This window comes from Suricata suricatta, chromosome 11 (genome assembly GCF_006229205.1).
Source record: "Suricata suricatta isolate VVHF042 chromosome 11, meerkat_22Aug2017_6uvM2_HiC, whole genome shotgun sequence".
Lineage (NCBI taxonomy): Eukaryota > Metazoa > Chordata > Mammalia > Carnivora > Herpestidae > Suricata > Suricata suricatta.
In genome coordinates, this window is record NC_043710.1 from 108908081 (window position 1) to 108923592 (window position 15512).

At 57.5% G+C, this 15512-nt stretch overlaps 1 protein-coding gene across 4 annotated transcripts; it reads right to left on the bottom strand.

The window, feature by feature from the left end:
* Positions 1-3193: 3193 nt before the first annotated feature.
* On the bottom strand, positions 3194-15506 carry HYOU1 (hypoxia up-regulated 1). Of its 4 annotated transcripts, none has more exons than XM_029957275.1 (26): positions 15329-15506; positions 14417-14516; positions 14108-14201; positions 13856-13934; positions 13560-13714; positions 13391-13467; positions 12912-13093; positions 12570-12685; positions 10922-11114; positions 10566-10700; positions 10339-10421; positions 10102-10234; positions 9780-9967; positions 9440-9578; positions 8293-8353; positions 8069-8148; positions 7505-7690; positions 7245-7414; positions 6743-6830; positions 6527-6649; positions 6263-6396; positions 6047-6131; positions 5241-5481; positions 5102-5149; positions 4774-4824; positions 3194-4618 (listed from the first exon to the last, which is right to left on the bottom strand). In XM_029957275.1, exons 2-26 carry the CDS (start codon positions 14505-14507, stop codon positions 4548-4550), a joined length of 3003 nt encoding a protein of 1000 aa, XP_029813135.1. In that variant the 5' UTR covers positions 14508-14516; positions 15329-15506; the 3' UTR covers positions 3194-4547. The 4 variants fall into 4 exon arrangements, with proteins under 4 accessions (XP_029813135.1, XP_029813132.1, XP_029813133.1 ...); XM_029957272.1 differs by having other exon boundaries at positions 4774-4827; XM_029957273.1 differs by having other exon boundaries at positions 4774-4827; positions 14417-14512; positions 15328-15506.
* Positions 15507-15512: the final 6 nt, after the last annotated feature.

Sequence of the window (15512 nt, forward strand, 5' to 3'; positions counted from 1 at the left end):
CAGAGAGAGATAGTGTGAGGTAGGGGAGGGTCAGAGAGAAAGGGAGACACAGAATCTGAAGCGGCTCCAGGCTCTGAGCTAGCTGTCAGCACAGAGCCCGACGCCGGGCTTGAACCCACTAACCGTGAGATCATGACCTGAGCCAAAGCCTAACGCTAACCGACTGAGCCACCCGGGCGCCCCTATCAAGGACAGTCTGAAGGGAACCTGCCTTTCTTTTCTAACTCCGAGTGTGCGGTGGCGTGATGCCACTGCTCTGATTCACTCACACCGAGGGCCACGGTTTCAGCTTTGGTTGCTCTTACACCGGAAGTGCAGATGGGGGAGGGGCAAATTACATCTCCGTATTATCATGAAGATAGTTGTGACCTCCCTGACTCCCTATAAAAAGCCCTCTGGAGTCCAAAGAGGCCACTTTGAGAACCACTACCTTAGTCCAACCAGAACTTAGCTGATTTGAATGGACTGTATAGTCTGTGAAGGACGCTGTAGTTCACGGCTAGAGCACAGTCCCTCGGGGGGCTGACTTAGTGCCTGGGCTCTCTTTCCAGGATGCCTCTCCTTCGTGGGCCTTGAACTCCAATTTTGTCCACCCTACCTTCCCCTCCTCTCCCCTCCTCCACCAGTCATGGGAGACATTTTTTATTTTTAAGTAGACTCCATGTGGGGCTTGAACTCACGACCCTGAGATCAAGAACTAAACACTTTACTGACAGAGACATCCGGGCACCCCAGGAGACTTATGAAATCTGTGCTGAGCCTCTCTTTCTCTCAGCAGCTTCTTTTTTTTTCTATTTTATTTTATTTTTTTTATGATAGTTTATTGTCAAATTGGTTTCCATGTAACACCCAGTGCTTCTTCCCACAAGTGCCCCCCACCATGACCATCACTCCCTCCCTCCCTCCCCCTCCCCCTTCAGTCCACGGTTCGTTTTCAGTATTCAGTATTCTCTCATGATGATGTGTCCCTCACTCTCCCCAGCTCTCTTTCCCCCTTCCCCTCCCCATGGTCCTCTGTTAGGTTTGTCCTGTTAGACCTATGAGTGCAAACGTATGGTATCTTTCTCCACCTGACTTATTTCGCTTAGCATGACATCCTCGAGGTCCATTCACTTTCCCACAAATGGCCAGATTTCATTCTTCCTCATTGCCATGTAGTACTCCATTGTGTATATAAACCACATCTTCTTGATCCACTCATCAGGTGATGGACATTTAGGCTCTTTCCATGATTTGGCTAATGTTGACAGTGCTGCTATGAACATCGGGGTACATGTGCTCCTATGCATCAGCACTTCTGTATCCCCTGGGTAAATCCCTAGCAGGGCTATTGTGGGTCACAGGGGAGTTCTATGGATAGTTTTTTGAGGAGCCTCCACACTGTTTTCCAGAGCGGCTGCACCAGTTTATATTGCCACCAACAGTGCAGTGCGGGAGGGCGCCTGTTTCTCCGAACCCTCACCAGCATCTATAGTCTCTTGATTTGTTTATTTTAGCCATCTGACCGGTGTGAGGTGGTCTCTCAATGTGGTTTTGATTTGTATTTCCCTGATGATGAGTGACGCTGAGCATCGTTTCATGTGCCTGTTGGCCATCTGGATGTTCTCTTTGGAGAAGTGTCTATTCAGGTCTTCTGCCCATTTCTTCACTGGATTATTCATTTTTCGTGTATGGAGTTTAGTGAGCTCCTTGTAGATTTTGGATACTAGGCCTTTATCTGATATCAGCAGCTTCTTCAGATTGACAAATGCCTTGGTGATGCATACACCAGATGTTGAGGTTCCTTCTTGACCCCTGTGGCAGATTGATTGCAAAAAATAGCTGCAATTCTTCATCTATAGTAGATACATATACAATAGAATATTGCTGAGCCATAAAAGAGAAGGAAATCCTATCATTTGTGACAACATGGTGGAAACGAGAGGGGCATTATGTGGAGCGAAATAGGCCAGAGGGACACAAACATTGTGTGGTATCACTTATATGTAGAATCTGAACAACAATTGTAAGCCAATTCCTTCTAATAAATCCCTTTCTATATGTATACACACCGTATTGGTTCTGTTTTTACAGAGAACTGTGACCAAAACTGTAACAATCCAGAATGAAAATTATTGATGAGGTGAGCCTGAATGGCTCAGTGGGTTAAACCTCTGACTTCAGCTCAGTCCATGATCTCACGGTTTGTGAGTTCGAGCCCCTCGTTAGGCTGTGTGCTGGCGGCTCAGAGCCGTCTTCGGATCCTCTGGGTAGCCTCGCTCTCTGCCCCTCCCACTCATGCACATGCTGTCTCTGTCTCAAAAATATATAAACATTAAAAAATAAAATTATTTATGGTATCAATGTGAGAGTGGTAACTACAGGAATTAAGACTAAGGAATTGACCTTGTTAAAAAGCCTGGTATCAATTTTGAAAAGCTAAGGACTGTAGAAAAGAAAAACAAATATAAGTTTGGGCCTTAATTAAGGAACAAATACCAAAATAATCAAAATAGAATGCGTGGCTTTCAAATAGGCAACAATTTTTAAAAATTAGTCTAGCCAAGGGGCACCTGGGTGGCTCAGTTGGTTAAGTGTCCGACTTCGGCTCAGGTCATGATCTCGCAGTTCATGGGTTCGAGCCCCGCATGCTGGAGCCTGCTTCAGATTCTGTGTCTCCCTCACTCTCTGCCCCTCCCCAACTCGTGCTCTGTTTCTCTGTCTCAAAAACAAACGATTAAAAAAAAAACCATTTTTTAAAATTAAAAAAAGTCTTTTATAAAACAAAAATTTTCAGGCTTTAAAACATGTCCGACCTGTTCAACCTTTGGAGGAAAACTGAAGTCCTCTTCCCAGTCATTATCCAACTTCTTAGACACGTGAGGACCAGAGGGATCTTTCTTTGGGAAAATGTGGTTCCATCACTGCTGATGAGCTACCCAAGTTAACTGTGCTGAATGGTGACTTTAGTAACACATTCTTTCAAGAATGTTTTTTATGGTTTTTATTTATTTTTGAGAGACAGAGAGAGACAGCATGAACAGGGGAGGGTCAGAGAATCTTACGCAGGCTCCATGCTCAGCAAGGAGCCCGAGCGGGCTCCATCTCCGGACCCTCGGATCATGGCCTGAGCCAAAATCAGGAGTCGGGACACTTATCGACTGAGCCGCACAGCTGCCCCAGGGATCAAACAGTTTAAAAACCACAGCACAAAAACTGTAGAAAAGAATATTTTATTGAAACAGTTTCTCAATTAACAATGGACCAAAGTACAATTTGACTCAAACCTGTCCAACCAGCCTCAACTGCTAGTGAAAGAACTCAAAACATACAGGACGGGGCGGGACCCTTAAGTCTCATATCTGCCAATGTGGCAAAAAAAAAAAAAAAAAAAAAAAAAAAGGAAAAAAAGACAAAAGACAGACACAACCAGGTTCCCCCTCTCCCTGGGGGCCGGGTGGCAGCCGCGTCCTGGTCCAGACGAACGGTGCAGGACAGGCTCCCCAACACCGGCGTGATGGGCGAGGAGCCCCCATCTGGGCAGAGCGATGCCAGTGAGGCAGGCCAGCCGCACCCCTTCCTTCCCCCTCCCGGCCTGCCTCGGAGAGGGCGAGGGGGCATCTTTACATTCGCGCCGCGGTCTCCCCTCCTCCCGGGGGCTCACAGTAGAAAGCACATTTTGGTCAGCCCAGCGGGCCGGGGGTGCAGAAAGGCCATGTCTGGGAGGGCAGAAGGCAGGGGCGCGGAGGAAGAGGCGGCGGCGGGCTTGGGCAGCGCTCGCGGGGTGCTGGCGTCCCACGCTGGCCCCCCCGCACGCTTTCCCGCGTCCGAGTCCACGAGGGGAGCCCGGCCGAGGTGGTGGACTCCCTGCGTCGCGGTCTCCCTGCCGCCCTGGCCACGGCGGCACAGCAGGCGGGGACGGGTCTGGCTTCACCGTGGCCAGTCCAGACGGAAAGGCCTGGGTGAGAGGCGGACAGCTACCCTTACTTGCAACCGGAAGCCAAGGACACCAGAGGGGTCGTCAGTGGGGATGAGGCCTTCTAGGGAAAGACGGGACCTTGGAGGAGCGAAGAGCATAGTCAGGCACTCAGAAACCAGAGCTGGTGTCCAAGGCTCTGCAGAAGCTGGCTCCTGGGGGGCAGGCTTGGCGGTGGACGAGGGAAGGGGGAGGGGACACAGAAGACTGGGGACTCTCTAATAACCCAGGGCATCCCTCCCCCGCCTGCCAGGCCCATCGACCCGCACGGCCTCTCTCTCACCTACCCACAGGCAAAGAATTAAGACATAATAGTGATTTTTCCCAAATGAGGGCCTGGATGGGTAGGGAACCAGGAGCAGGACTGGGAAACAGAACAATTCCAGGCTTTACCACAGAACCGCCGCCGAAGGAACTGGCAGCTGTCCCTTCCCCCGCTTCCCCACACCTCCGATCAAGGAGAGAGAAAAGGAACCGAAACCTCGGAGGGTAGGAGCAACCCCTCCCCCAACCCTCGATGTTTAATAAATAGAGGAGGTGGGAGAAGGGGGAGGGGTGAGTGGGAACGAGGTGAGGGTGGGGGGTGGGGGGGTTACAATTCATCATTCTTCAAAGTTGGCTTCTGTCCCGCTGGCTGCTCCTCCTGCTCCGGCTCTGCTGGGACTGGGCGACGGGGAGGGAAGGCCGGCAGGTGAGACGGAGCTGACCAGCAGACCGTCCAGTGCCGCCCTCCCCCACCGGCCCCGCGCGGCCCTCCCCCCCACCTCCTCCCCCACCGGCCCCCAAGGGCTTCCTGGGCACCCCAGTCCCACGCTCACCCACTCCAGGCCCTTCTAGCTCGAGAGGTTCAGCGTCTGCTGGTTCAGATCCTGCTTTTGGGAGCAAGAGGTTAGCCTCCGCAGGAGGGAGGAAGGGGCTAGGGAACGGGTGGGCAACTTTCTGTGAAAAGCCAGATGGTAAATGTTTTGGGGGTTGTGGGCTGCACCCCGCTTCTTCGCAGTCACGTTTGTGTGTGCACGTAATAAGCTAAAAACGAAAGGGCTGCTCGCAACTCGTGGACCTTCTAGAAACAAGCTGTGCCTGCAGGTCTGCCCACCCCAGGCTTAGCAATCTCCAAATTCCCAGTCAAGTCTTTCCTCAACTCACCAGTCTCTTTCTCAGGTTCTGAAATGGGCTTTGTGTCTTCCGTCTGGCCTGCAGGGAAACCAGGGTCCGAGGTAGTCCTGGGAGGGAAAGGGGCCCCCCTCCTGCTGGGGGCACCTGGGGCCCGGCACGCTGCCCTCACCTGCCGGAGGGATGACCTTCTCCGCTTGGTCGCTGGCACTGGCATTGAGGGGAGGCTCTGCCCGGGTTGCATTCTTGTCCTTGGGCCGGGGCCGGGGCTTGGTAAACTTGGCCTTGTTGAGCAGGTACTGCACCTCACGGTCCAGGGCCATCATCTTGGCCTCGATGTCTTTTGAGAGCAACACGGGCTTCTCTGTGGCGGGAAGCTTGGCCTGCTCGGCCACGGTCGCATTCTTCCAGGCCTGTGGGCGAGGCCAGGCCAGGCTCAGAGCTAGTCCCCCGAGCTCGGGTCTCTCTGGCCCGGGGCAAGCAGACCCCGAGCCAGCCCCAGGCTCTTCCCTCAGACGGCGGAACCACTCCGCCAGCCCTGGCCTCAGCCCCACGACGGTAAGCTCAGCATTGAGGCTCCCCCCAAGGGAGTCCCAACTCACAGCCCGTCTGTAGCTTCCATTACTAGGGACCAACTGCAGCCGAAGCTCTTGGTGACTCCCGGGTCTCTCCACTTCGGAGCTCTAGCTCAACATCCCTCCCCACGCATCCAAAAGGGAAGTTTCAGCCTCCGGGGAGGAGTCAGCCTCCCTGAACGCCGGCCCACCTTCTGGGCGCAGCTCAAGCCCCAGCTGCTCCGACCTCACGGAGACAGGGCTCTGCTGCTCCTGCTCTGACAAAACTCACGCCACCGCCCTTGCTCGGGGCTAATCAGATGCGGCTGCCAGTGTAACGCCTTCCGCCTCCTGCGAGCCCCGTTCCTCGCTGCCCCGCACCCCTGCCAGGCCAGTGTCCCGATAAGGGTCGCACGGGGATTACCCAGGTCTCATTGATGACCTTCTCTAATGTCGTCATCTCCACCTCAGTGAAGACCTGCTCCATCTCTGGGATGAGCCGGGCGCCCCTGGAAGCCGGGAAGGAGAGGGTGAGCCCAGCGGGCAGAGGGCTCTGGGGGTGGGCGTGGGGCACCGGAGGCTGATGGACCTCCCGGCCTGGCAGGACCGAATAAGGAAGAGAACAGAAGGGGCCGCTCACTTGAGGAACATGCTGGAATGGTTGAGGAGACTGTCCAGGGCAGACAGCCGTTCGGGCCACCTCTTGCGCTCTTCTGCCCGGAAAAACAAGCTGTTGCACAGCCTCCTCAGCTCCGCCAGCTTCTCCTTCAGCATCTGCAGGACGCAGGGTGGGGGCGGGCAGAGGCTGCTGAGGGGAGGGGGGAAGGCCCCGCCCCATCCCCCAGCGCCCCTGCCGGGCACAGCCAGGCTCCCGTGCCACCTGCCGCGCCCGGGGGGCCCGTACCGCCGTGCTGGCCCCGAAGCCCTCGTCCTCCAGCCAGGCGGAGGCGGCGCCCAGCTTCCCGGAGATCTCCTCGCGCTGCTCCTCGGTGGACACTTCCCGGTACTCGGGCTGGTACAGCTTGTCCTGGGGAGGGCACACGGGCCAGCTTGCACCGACCCCCGGAGCCGACGCTCCCCGGTCACAGGCCCCGGGGCGGGGGTCCCCCAGCCCACCCACCTGGGTCTCAAAGATAAAAGCCTCCAAGCTGTTGGCGGCCTTCTCCCGCTCCTGCTTCTCTAGGTCTCGGGACGTCAAGTCCTGAAGTCTGCGGGCCGAGAGAACAAGCGCGAGGGAGAGAGCAGGCTGAACTCAGACCCTGGGGCAGACGCTGTCCCTCCCAGGGGTGCCGCGGCCCTGACCACCCATCGTGCGTGCGTGCGCACACACATACACACAAGCATGCACGCACACGTGCACACACGCATACACACAAGCACGCATGTACACGTGCACACACACATGCACACACATACAAACATGGACGCGCACACACATACACACAAGCACGCACGTACACGTGCACACACGCATGTGTGCGCGCACACACAAGCACGCACATACACGTGCACGCACGCGCACACATACAAGCATGCGCGCGCACACGCACGTGCGCACACAAGCACGTGCGCGCACACATGCACGGGTGCACTCACGGGCGGGCGCACACAATCTCTCTCACTTTTGCACGGAGCGGGCCAGCTCATCCTCAGCCAAGTCGGGCAGGTCCAGAACCACCAGCTCCACCCCGATCTCCTCCACCATTCTCTGCTTCCGGGCAGGCTTCTGCTTCTTTTCTTCCTCTGGGGCTGGAGGAGCCTCCAACCCTGCCTCCTTCTTCTGACTTGGCTCCTGGTGGGGAAAGAAACGAGGGTGTCAGGAAAAGCTCAGGTCCTTTGACTCCCCACAGGCAGGCACCCATTCCCTGAGCCTCGAGCTCACCTGGGCCTCAGGCTTCTCCTCATTTTCTTTTTCTGTGGCCTTTTCTTCCGCGGGAGCGGCGCCCTCCTGCGGCTCAGCCGGTGGGGGCTGAGAAGTACCCTCCATCGGGGCCTCCGCCTCCTCCTTGAGCTCCGCTTGCTCTCCAGGCTCGTCCTTGCTCCCCTCGGCGGGGCTCTCCTCTTCCTCCTGGGAGACAGTCGCAGATGACAGGTCACTAGCAGAACCTATGGACAGACCGGCTCAGCGAGCAGCACCAAGTCCGCCGGGCTCTGCCGTGGGGGGGCCCGCTGCCCCTGCACAGCCTGGAGGCAGAGAGAAGACCGGACGGGACTGGAGGTCTGCTCGGACGAGGACAAGTGCTTGCACAGGGAGGCAGCGTGCCCTGCAGCTTGAGCACGGGGTCAGCTCAGGGTCCAGAGGGGGGTGTGGTTCCCTTGCCAGGGCTTGGGGGCAGGGGGAGGGGGTCTGGCCAGTCCCAGGCGGCTAGAATGGCGCGCCAATCCCTGCCTCAGTGGCCACCACCGGCCCCACACACTGTCCTCCGAGCCCCCCTGGCGGCCTTACCTGCACGGTGTCCGTACCATTCTCTTTAGTGTCCGGCGCGCTACTGCCTCCGAATAGGCTGGAGATGGTGTTGCCAAGTTCTAGGAGGAAGAAAGCCCAAAGCCTCACAGGGGCCACAGCAGTGACACCACCTCCTCGCCCAAGGGCAAGGCCCGCCCGCCGCCCCCAGACGCACGCAGGTGCACCCTCTCTCCCACGTACGTGCACGGGCACACTCATCTTACTGGTCAGAGTAGACTCCTCCTCTGGGCTGTCCTCCACGAGCGTCTCAAACACAGACTCCACCTAGAGACGGGGATTCACAGGTGCTAAGCCACCTCGTCCCCACAAACGTCCCGCCGCAACGGGTGTCCACTCACACACCCCCATGTGACCCGTAGCACTGCCTCCTTCTGAGGGACCTTGAATCAGGTCACTTCACCCCTCCTAGATTAGGAGCCTCCTGAGGACAGGGCACGGCTCCTTCTCCCCCTCAGAGCCTAGGGCTTCTCCACTTGACGATGAAATGGGCCAGGATTTCCCACAGTATCTTCTAAAAAGTGTTAACCCCAGAACGATTAAAAAAATTTTTTTAACATTTATTTATTTTTGAGAGTGACAGTGTGCGAGAGCGGGGGAGGGGCAGAGAGAGATGGAGACAGAGAATCGGAAGCAGACTCAGGCTTCTGAGCTGTCAACACAGAGCCTGACGCAGGGCTCAAACTCACAAACCATGAGATCATGATCTGAGCTGAAGTCAGAGGCTTAACTGATTGAGCCACTCAGGGCCCCCTTTTTGTTTTTTTAAAGCAGGCTTCATGAGGGATGCCTGGGTGACTCAGTCAGTTAAGCATCCTGCTTCGGCTCAGGTCATGATCTCATGGTTCATGGGTTCAAGCCCCACGTCGGGCTCTGTGCTGACAGCTCAGAGTCTGGAGCCTGCTTCGGATTCTGTGTCTTCCTCGCTCTCTGTCCCTCACCCACTCACACGTTCACTCAAAAATAAATAAACATTAAAAAAAACTTTTAAAGTAGACTTCATGTCCAGCATGGAGCTCAATGGGGGGCCTAAACCCCCAAACATGAGATCAACACATGAGCCGAAACCAAAAATTGAAGGCTTCACTGACTGAGCGACCCAGGTGCCCCCAGCCCCCTGCCCCGAACTACTCTTTGAGAATGGATGACTCGGCCATTCGATAGATCCTGGATTTTGTAACATCTGCAGTCCTTTCAGGCCCTGACAGACCAGGCCCCTGGTTAACTGTTTAGAGCCAAGACTCATCCACCTCCAAAGCCCTTCTCGTTTACCGTGTTCTAATACCACGGGGACCACTCTGAAAAGGCTGGCGGGCCCCTGGCCCTGGCCCCACGGCCTCGTTCTGCTCTCACCCTGATGAGGCTGAGCACGCCACTCTCGTCCAGGCTGAAGTGAGCCTTGATCCCCTTGGACTCGTAGTCGGGATACTTCTTGAAGCTCTCACCCACACCTCTCAGCTTCACTGTGGTCAGATTCTGGGAGCCAAACACCCTGGTTGGGGAGGAGAGAGCAATGCCAGGGCGCCCGGCCAGCCTGCCTCCAGCTTCAGGGCACGCAGCCTCCCGGCACCCAACGTTGGGCCCCGGAGAAGACGCTCACCCCGATCCCTGACTGCACGGCCTGCCGGCCCCGCCGGCCCCGTCGGCCCCGAGCCCCTCTTCCGGAGCTCCCCGGCCTGCCCCACCCTCTCACCGAAGGTCCTCAGGCCCCAGGAAGCCCAGGTCGCCATAGTTGACGTGGAAGTGGAAATCACGGTTGTAGCGGTTGAAGGTGATGACTTTGCGCTGCGGGTAGGGCCCCATTCGGGAGAAGAGCACACGCTTATTGTGCTTCAGGCTGCGAAGCCCAGGCTCGTCCTCCACCTCCCTCGTGAACTCCACCTACACACGGCAGGCAGAGAGGAGGGCAGCTGGGGTTAGGGTACGTGGGGGACATCGACTGCAGGAAGACCCCGGTGTGGGCTCCGGCGGACACGGAGCCGCCCTCGCTCAGGTGGCCAGACGGGCCCACTCACCAGGATGGGGTAGATCACCGCATCTCGCACGACGAACGGCTTCACCTTGAAGGCTTTGCTGAGCGCGGCTGCCTGGTACACGGCCCCCATGGCGGCGGCTTCGTCTGCGTTGATGTTCTTCCCCAGCTCCTCCCTGTGGAGGTCCCGCGCCTCAGCAGGGCGACCCGGGAGCCCCCGGCCTGGCCGCCCCCTCCGCGGCCCTGGCCCCGGCCCCAGCACCGCGGCACCCGCACTCACTTGCCCACGGCCTTCAACAGCACCTCCTGCACCTTGGGCACCCGAGTGGCCCCACCGACCAGGATCACCTGCTCAATCTCGTCCTACAGAGAAAGAACGTGAGACGGAACGGCACGTCGTTAGCCCTCCTCCCAGCACCGACTCCTCCGTGACATTCCTGCCCCCTCCTCCCCGCCACCTGACCATTTTCTGTCCCCCATGGTCCCACCATCTCACTACCCCCTCACCAAATTCATCTCGGCACTCTGCAGGGCCTGCTGGACGGGCCCAGGCACCCGCTCAAATAAATCGGCACACAACTCTTCAAACTCCGCACGGGTCACTTTCGCCTTGAAGTCCACATCATCCATCAGGCCCTCGATCTGGGGGAGGCAGGGGTGGGGCAGGTCAGAGCGCCTACCCCGGGCCTCCTATTTGGGTGGGCAGGTCAGAAACTGAGGGAACTGGACTTTGGGAGGATGGCAGGAGATCTGGGAAGAAGGGACAGGCCACACGGCACACAAGGGACCTAGCTCAGGGTGGTGGGGTGGTCCGCCCCCTCTGGGTGGAGAATATTTGCCCTCAGCCAGCCACGAGGGGGCACCTGTGCCATGTGGTCCGCGTTGGCACTCAGCACGGTTTTGAGTCGATTCGCCTCCCGCAGCAGCTTGGCCATGGCGCGGGGGTTCTCCCGCACATCCTGAGCTCTCTGGCCCTTGCGCTGCTCATTGAAAAGCTTCGCCAGGTGCTCACGCAGCCGCAGCTCCATCTCCAGGCCCCCCAGCGTGCGGTCAAATCTAGCCAGGGAAAGTGACAGAGAAACGGGTGAGGACCACAGTGTCCCTCCTTCGACCTAGGAACCTCAGTCTCCTGCCACGTGGCTGACGCCGCAGTGGCCACACACGTGCGCTCCGGCCCCCGCGCTTACTGGGCACTGACTCTGTCTCTGGGGATGCAATTAAAAAAGGAAAGAAGACAGGGAACCCGTTGCCAAGGACTTTACAGTCTAGCATCGAATAATCGCATGAACATGAAATGTCAAGCACCCTGAGTTACAACGGAGAGACAGACAAGAGCGTTAGAAGACGTAGAAGGGAAGTGCCACCCATTTACAGACACCAGGGAAAGTTCCGTGGAGACGTGACGCCTCACTGAAACCTTCAGGATGAGGGGTGTTGGCGGGTGGAGGAGGAGAGGAAACATGTCTGGGTGGAGGAAACTGCGTGCATGAGGACCCTGCCGTGGGAAGTGGCCCAGTGAGTAAGTTCCAAAGGAGGACAGGCAGGGTGGAGTGCCAAGAGCAAAGGTCTCTGGGTAGAGACGAAGGGAGGAGTCCGAGCTCTCCCAGGCTGTGGTAAAGGTCTGGAGCCACTGCCGTTTTGTTTTGTTTCTTCTTTGAGAGAGAGAGCGTGAGCAAGCGCGAGCGAGCCCATGCACGCATGGAGAGCAGGGGAGAGGGGCAGAGAATCTTAAGCAGGCTCCAGAGCCGAAATCAAGAGTCAGACGCTCAGGGCGCCATGGTGGCTCAGTCAGTTAAGCATCCAGCTTTGGCTCAGGTCATGATCTCACAGTTCATGGGTTCAAGTCCTGCATCAGGCTCTCTGCTGACAGCTCAGAGCCTGGAGCCTGCTTCGGATTCTGCGTCTCCCTCTCTCTCTGACCCTCCCCTGCTCACGCTGTCTCTCTCTCTCAAAAATAAATAAAAAACATTAAAACTTAAAAAAAAAAAAGTCAGACCCTCAACCAACTAAGCCATCCAGGCACCCTGCCACTGAAGGTTTTTAAAGAAATAGATTATAATCATGTTGGCATCTTGAAAAGAATCTTCTGGCTACAAATGTGGAGAAAGAACTGGAGGGAGATTGCACTGAAGACGGGGAGACCCTCTTTTGTAACCCTGCACGTCAGAGGTGATAGAAGCCGGGACTACAGTGGTGGCGGCAGCGCCGCACGGAAAAGAGCAGCTCAGGAAACCAGACCACGTCGTAAGCACGCTGGAAGTGACAAGGACAAACGAATGACTGCATCGGACACTACACGTGGTGGGCAGCCCCATGGATAGCCTAAGCAGCAGCTCTAGGTAAGTTCCCTGCCTTCCACCTTCCCAAACCATCCCCTGCTCTCTCCATCGTCCCCCGGTTCTCCCAAGAGGTACCCATGGTGACCAAGGCTTCAGGAGAACATCCATGCAGGGAGCAGGAAATGGAGGCGTGGCCCCCCCCCCCAGGGGGTCTCAGCAGGTACCCACTCACCCCACTCCCCGGACCTGCAGCTGCGGCTGCATCCCCGCCTCCTTCGTCTTCACCGTCTGGTAGGTGACGATGGTGCACACAGTGCTGCCAGAGCCCATGTCGTAGAACATGACGTTCTGTGGAGACACCGAGACAGCCTTCCCGAGAGCCTTCCCTCACTCCGGGGGGCTGGATCGACTCTCCACGGAGAGTGGAAAAGCCCCTACACTGGCCGAGAGGGGCCTCGTGCGGCATCTTGTCAAGGGCTAGCCGTGCAAACAAGATGCAAAACGGAGTCGAGTGGCCTCTGTCCTTACAGGCAGCCAGCCTCTAAGTCCGGTCAGAGGCTCCCCCTCAGCTCACCTGGGCAGTGGTGTTGATGTCTTTCCGGCGGAAGACGCCGTAGCTGAGGGCGGTGGCGGTGTTGTCGTTGATGAGCTGGAGCACCTTGAGGCCAGCCATGCGAGCAGCCTGCAGCACGGCCCGGCGCTCGGCCTGATTGAAGAAGGCCGGCACGGTGATCACTGCATCCTTGATGGGCTGCTCTACAGAGGACAAGAGACCCGGGTTCCCACCAGCTCCACACCTTGCACTGCCCTTTCCTAGTCTTGCTACTGGTGACCTTCCGGGCCAAGTACCCTTTGTCATACAGGGCTGTCCCCCACATTGTAGGATCTCAAGCAGCATCTTTGGTTTCTACTCGTTAGGTGTCAGTAGCAGCTCCTCGGTTGCGACAGCCAAAGAGGTCTTCAAATATGACTGGCTGTTCCCTGGGAGGCAAAACTGTCCCCACTGAGACCCAAGGGAACCTGACTCCCACTGGCTCCACCTTGGCCACTCACCTGCAAAATCTTCCGCCAGGGACCGTGAGTAGTTGAGAACCATGCCGAGCACCTCCTCGGGCGAGAATTGCAGCTGCCTGGCAGGAGGCGGGAGTCAGACGCAAGGACCACCATGAGCAGAGGAGCCCATCAGGCCCGCTGAGCCCGCCGTCCCCACCACAGCACTCACGGGCCGATCTGGAAGTGTACGGTCTGCCTCTGTGGGTCGAACCCTAGCTCGTGCTCTGGAAAACGGGCTCTGTAAAGGGCCACATGGGGATTTCCCTCCTGCTTCCCCAGGAGCTGCTGGAAGTAACGCAGCGTCGCCTTTGGATTCTTGATGGCCTGAGAAGAGATAAGTAAGGAATACAGCGTGAAGTTCCCACGTCCACCATCACCTACCTCCCACATCAAAGGCCGGTGAGACAACAGGGTCTGGGGTCTGACATCTCTTTTCTACCCCCCGCTTCTGGGAAGCTAGCTCACCATGCTTGCTGCGCTGTCTCCAAAGAATCTTTCATTTTCTTTCAGGGTCACAGTCACTGGGGTTTTCCTCCGGGATTCCCTGAAAAAAAGAGACACAGGGCACAGGTGCCTACAGCAGGATGTGGATTAAGGAGCCTCAACACCCCAAATACAATGACTCAGACGCCAGCCTGTTGTGGGCTAGCAAGACACACGCTGGCTTGGAGCGCAGACTTCCCTCTTTCCCACCCCGGACGCTGGGGCCGCCCTCACTTGTTCAAAACAATTTCCATGGGCACTCCGGGTTTAACGATGGCCACCTTCATGGACTCGCTGCCCAGGTCCACAGACATCACCGCCAGTGTGTCTGAAAAGGAAACAGATTAGTCAACTGGCCCCTGTTCCCTCACACTCTTGAGTCTCCTCTAACCAAAGTAGTCTGCTCTCCAAAGAGAGACTGAGAGAGCAAAGATAAAAGCCTGAGTTCAGCCACTCAAGAGTCCAACTTCCAACTAAAAGCCTCCCCTCCCACCACGGATCATTCATCAGTTCTTCTTTTGACCCCGCTGCTGGGGTACGTACCACTCAGTGCCAACAGGTCTGCCAAGAGCACAGTCATCAAGGCCCAACAGGCTGGCCTCCTTGGCCTCTGCCTCCTGACGGTGGCTGCCATTGTACCTCCGAGAGAGGAGAAAAACAACACTTGTAACCGGATGCCCTGAGTGAAGAAGACAGAAACTCATCCCAGAACAGAAAAGCTTTAAGATTCATACCCCACTGTCACCGGGGGGCAGAGGGGACTCCATCCCCCTCGCCTCCCTCCTGATTAGGGCCCAGCTCTCTAATCACACAAAGGGTCCTGACCTCCATCCACCACATCCCTAAACACTGGGAAGGTACCGGAACAGGAGAAAGGAGACCAGAGCCTTCTGTCCACTGCATAGGCTGTGAGTGGCGCACCCTAGCACTGCCCCTAATGTCTGACCTGGGGTGCGGCCAGGGATCCCCGCCCAGCGCTCAACTACCTCCCTACACCTGGACCTCCCCCGCTGGCGGGGAAGGCCAGGCCGGGCCTGGACGGGAACTGAGAGGTGGTGACGTTGGAGGAGGCCGGGATGTTAGAAGGGCCTGTCTCCTCCTAGGTATCCTTTCGGGTTGTCCTGCCCGCTTCCCGTTCCCCATCCCAACCCCCGGCCCCGCTGCCTAAGCAGATGCCGCTCCTGGAACGGTAAGATTCCTCGCCGGGCAGGTACCGAGTCACCCGAGTTCACCTAAGCCTCACCTGGCGAAGGCGACGGCTCCCACCCCCGGAAACGCGGCCAGGCCCTCCCCTAAAGCGTGGGGGCGCCCCGGGACCGAGCTGCGGGGCCAAGCGCACCGGCGTCCGTGCGGCCCTCGCTCCCGCTACCGACCCGCCCCCGGAGCTAGCACGTTGCCTCTCCTAGGAGGGGTGGCCGGCTCCCATCGCCATCCCCAACCCCGTTACCGCTTGCCTGCGCTCCTGCGGCCCCAGCTCTGGGACAAACGCGGCGGCGGACGTTCCCTCGAGGCCGGCAGCGCGCCCCCAACCCGCGCCCTTCACAACTCCCCTCGGTTTGCAAACTGTTACATTAGCCACCAATCTCTCCGCGGCGTCTCGCGCACCAGCCGGCCCCGGACGCGGCGCGCGCTCATTGGA

Excerpts from the sequence above, each read along its gene's own strand:
- HYOU1 (XM_029957272.1), bottom strand. The coding sequence starts at position 14,507 with ATGGCAGCCACCGTCAGGAGGCAGAGGCCAAGGAGGCCAGCCTGTTGG. Across the intron at positions 10,701-10,921 it reads ACGCGGACCACATGGCACAG|ATCGAGGGCCTGATGGATGA; the intron begins GTGCCCCCTCGT and ends TGCCTCCCCCAG. Across the intron at positions 6,831-7,244 it reads CTGGCCCGCTCCGTGCAAAA|ACTTCAGGACTTGACGTCCC; the intron begins GTGAGAGAGATT and ends CTCGGCCCGCAG.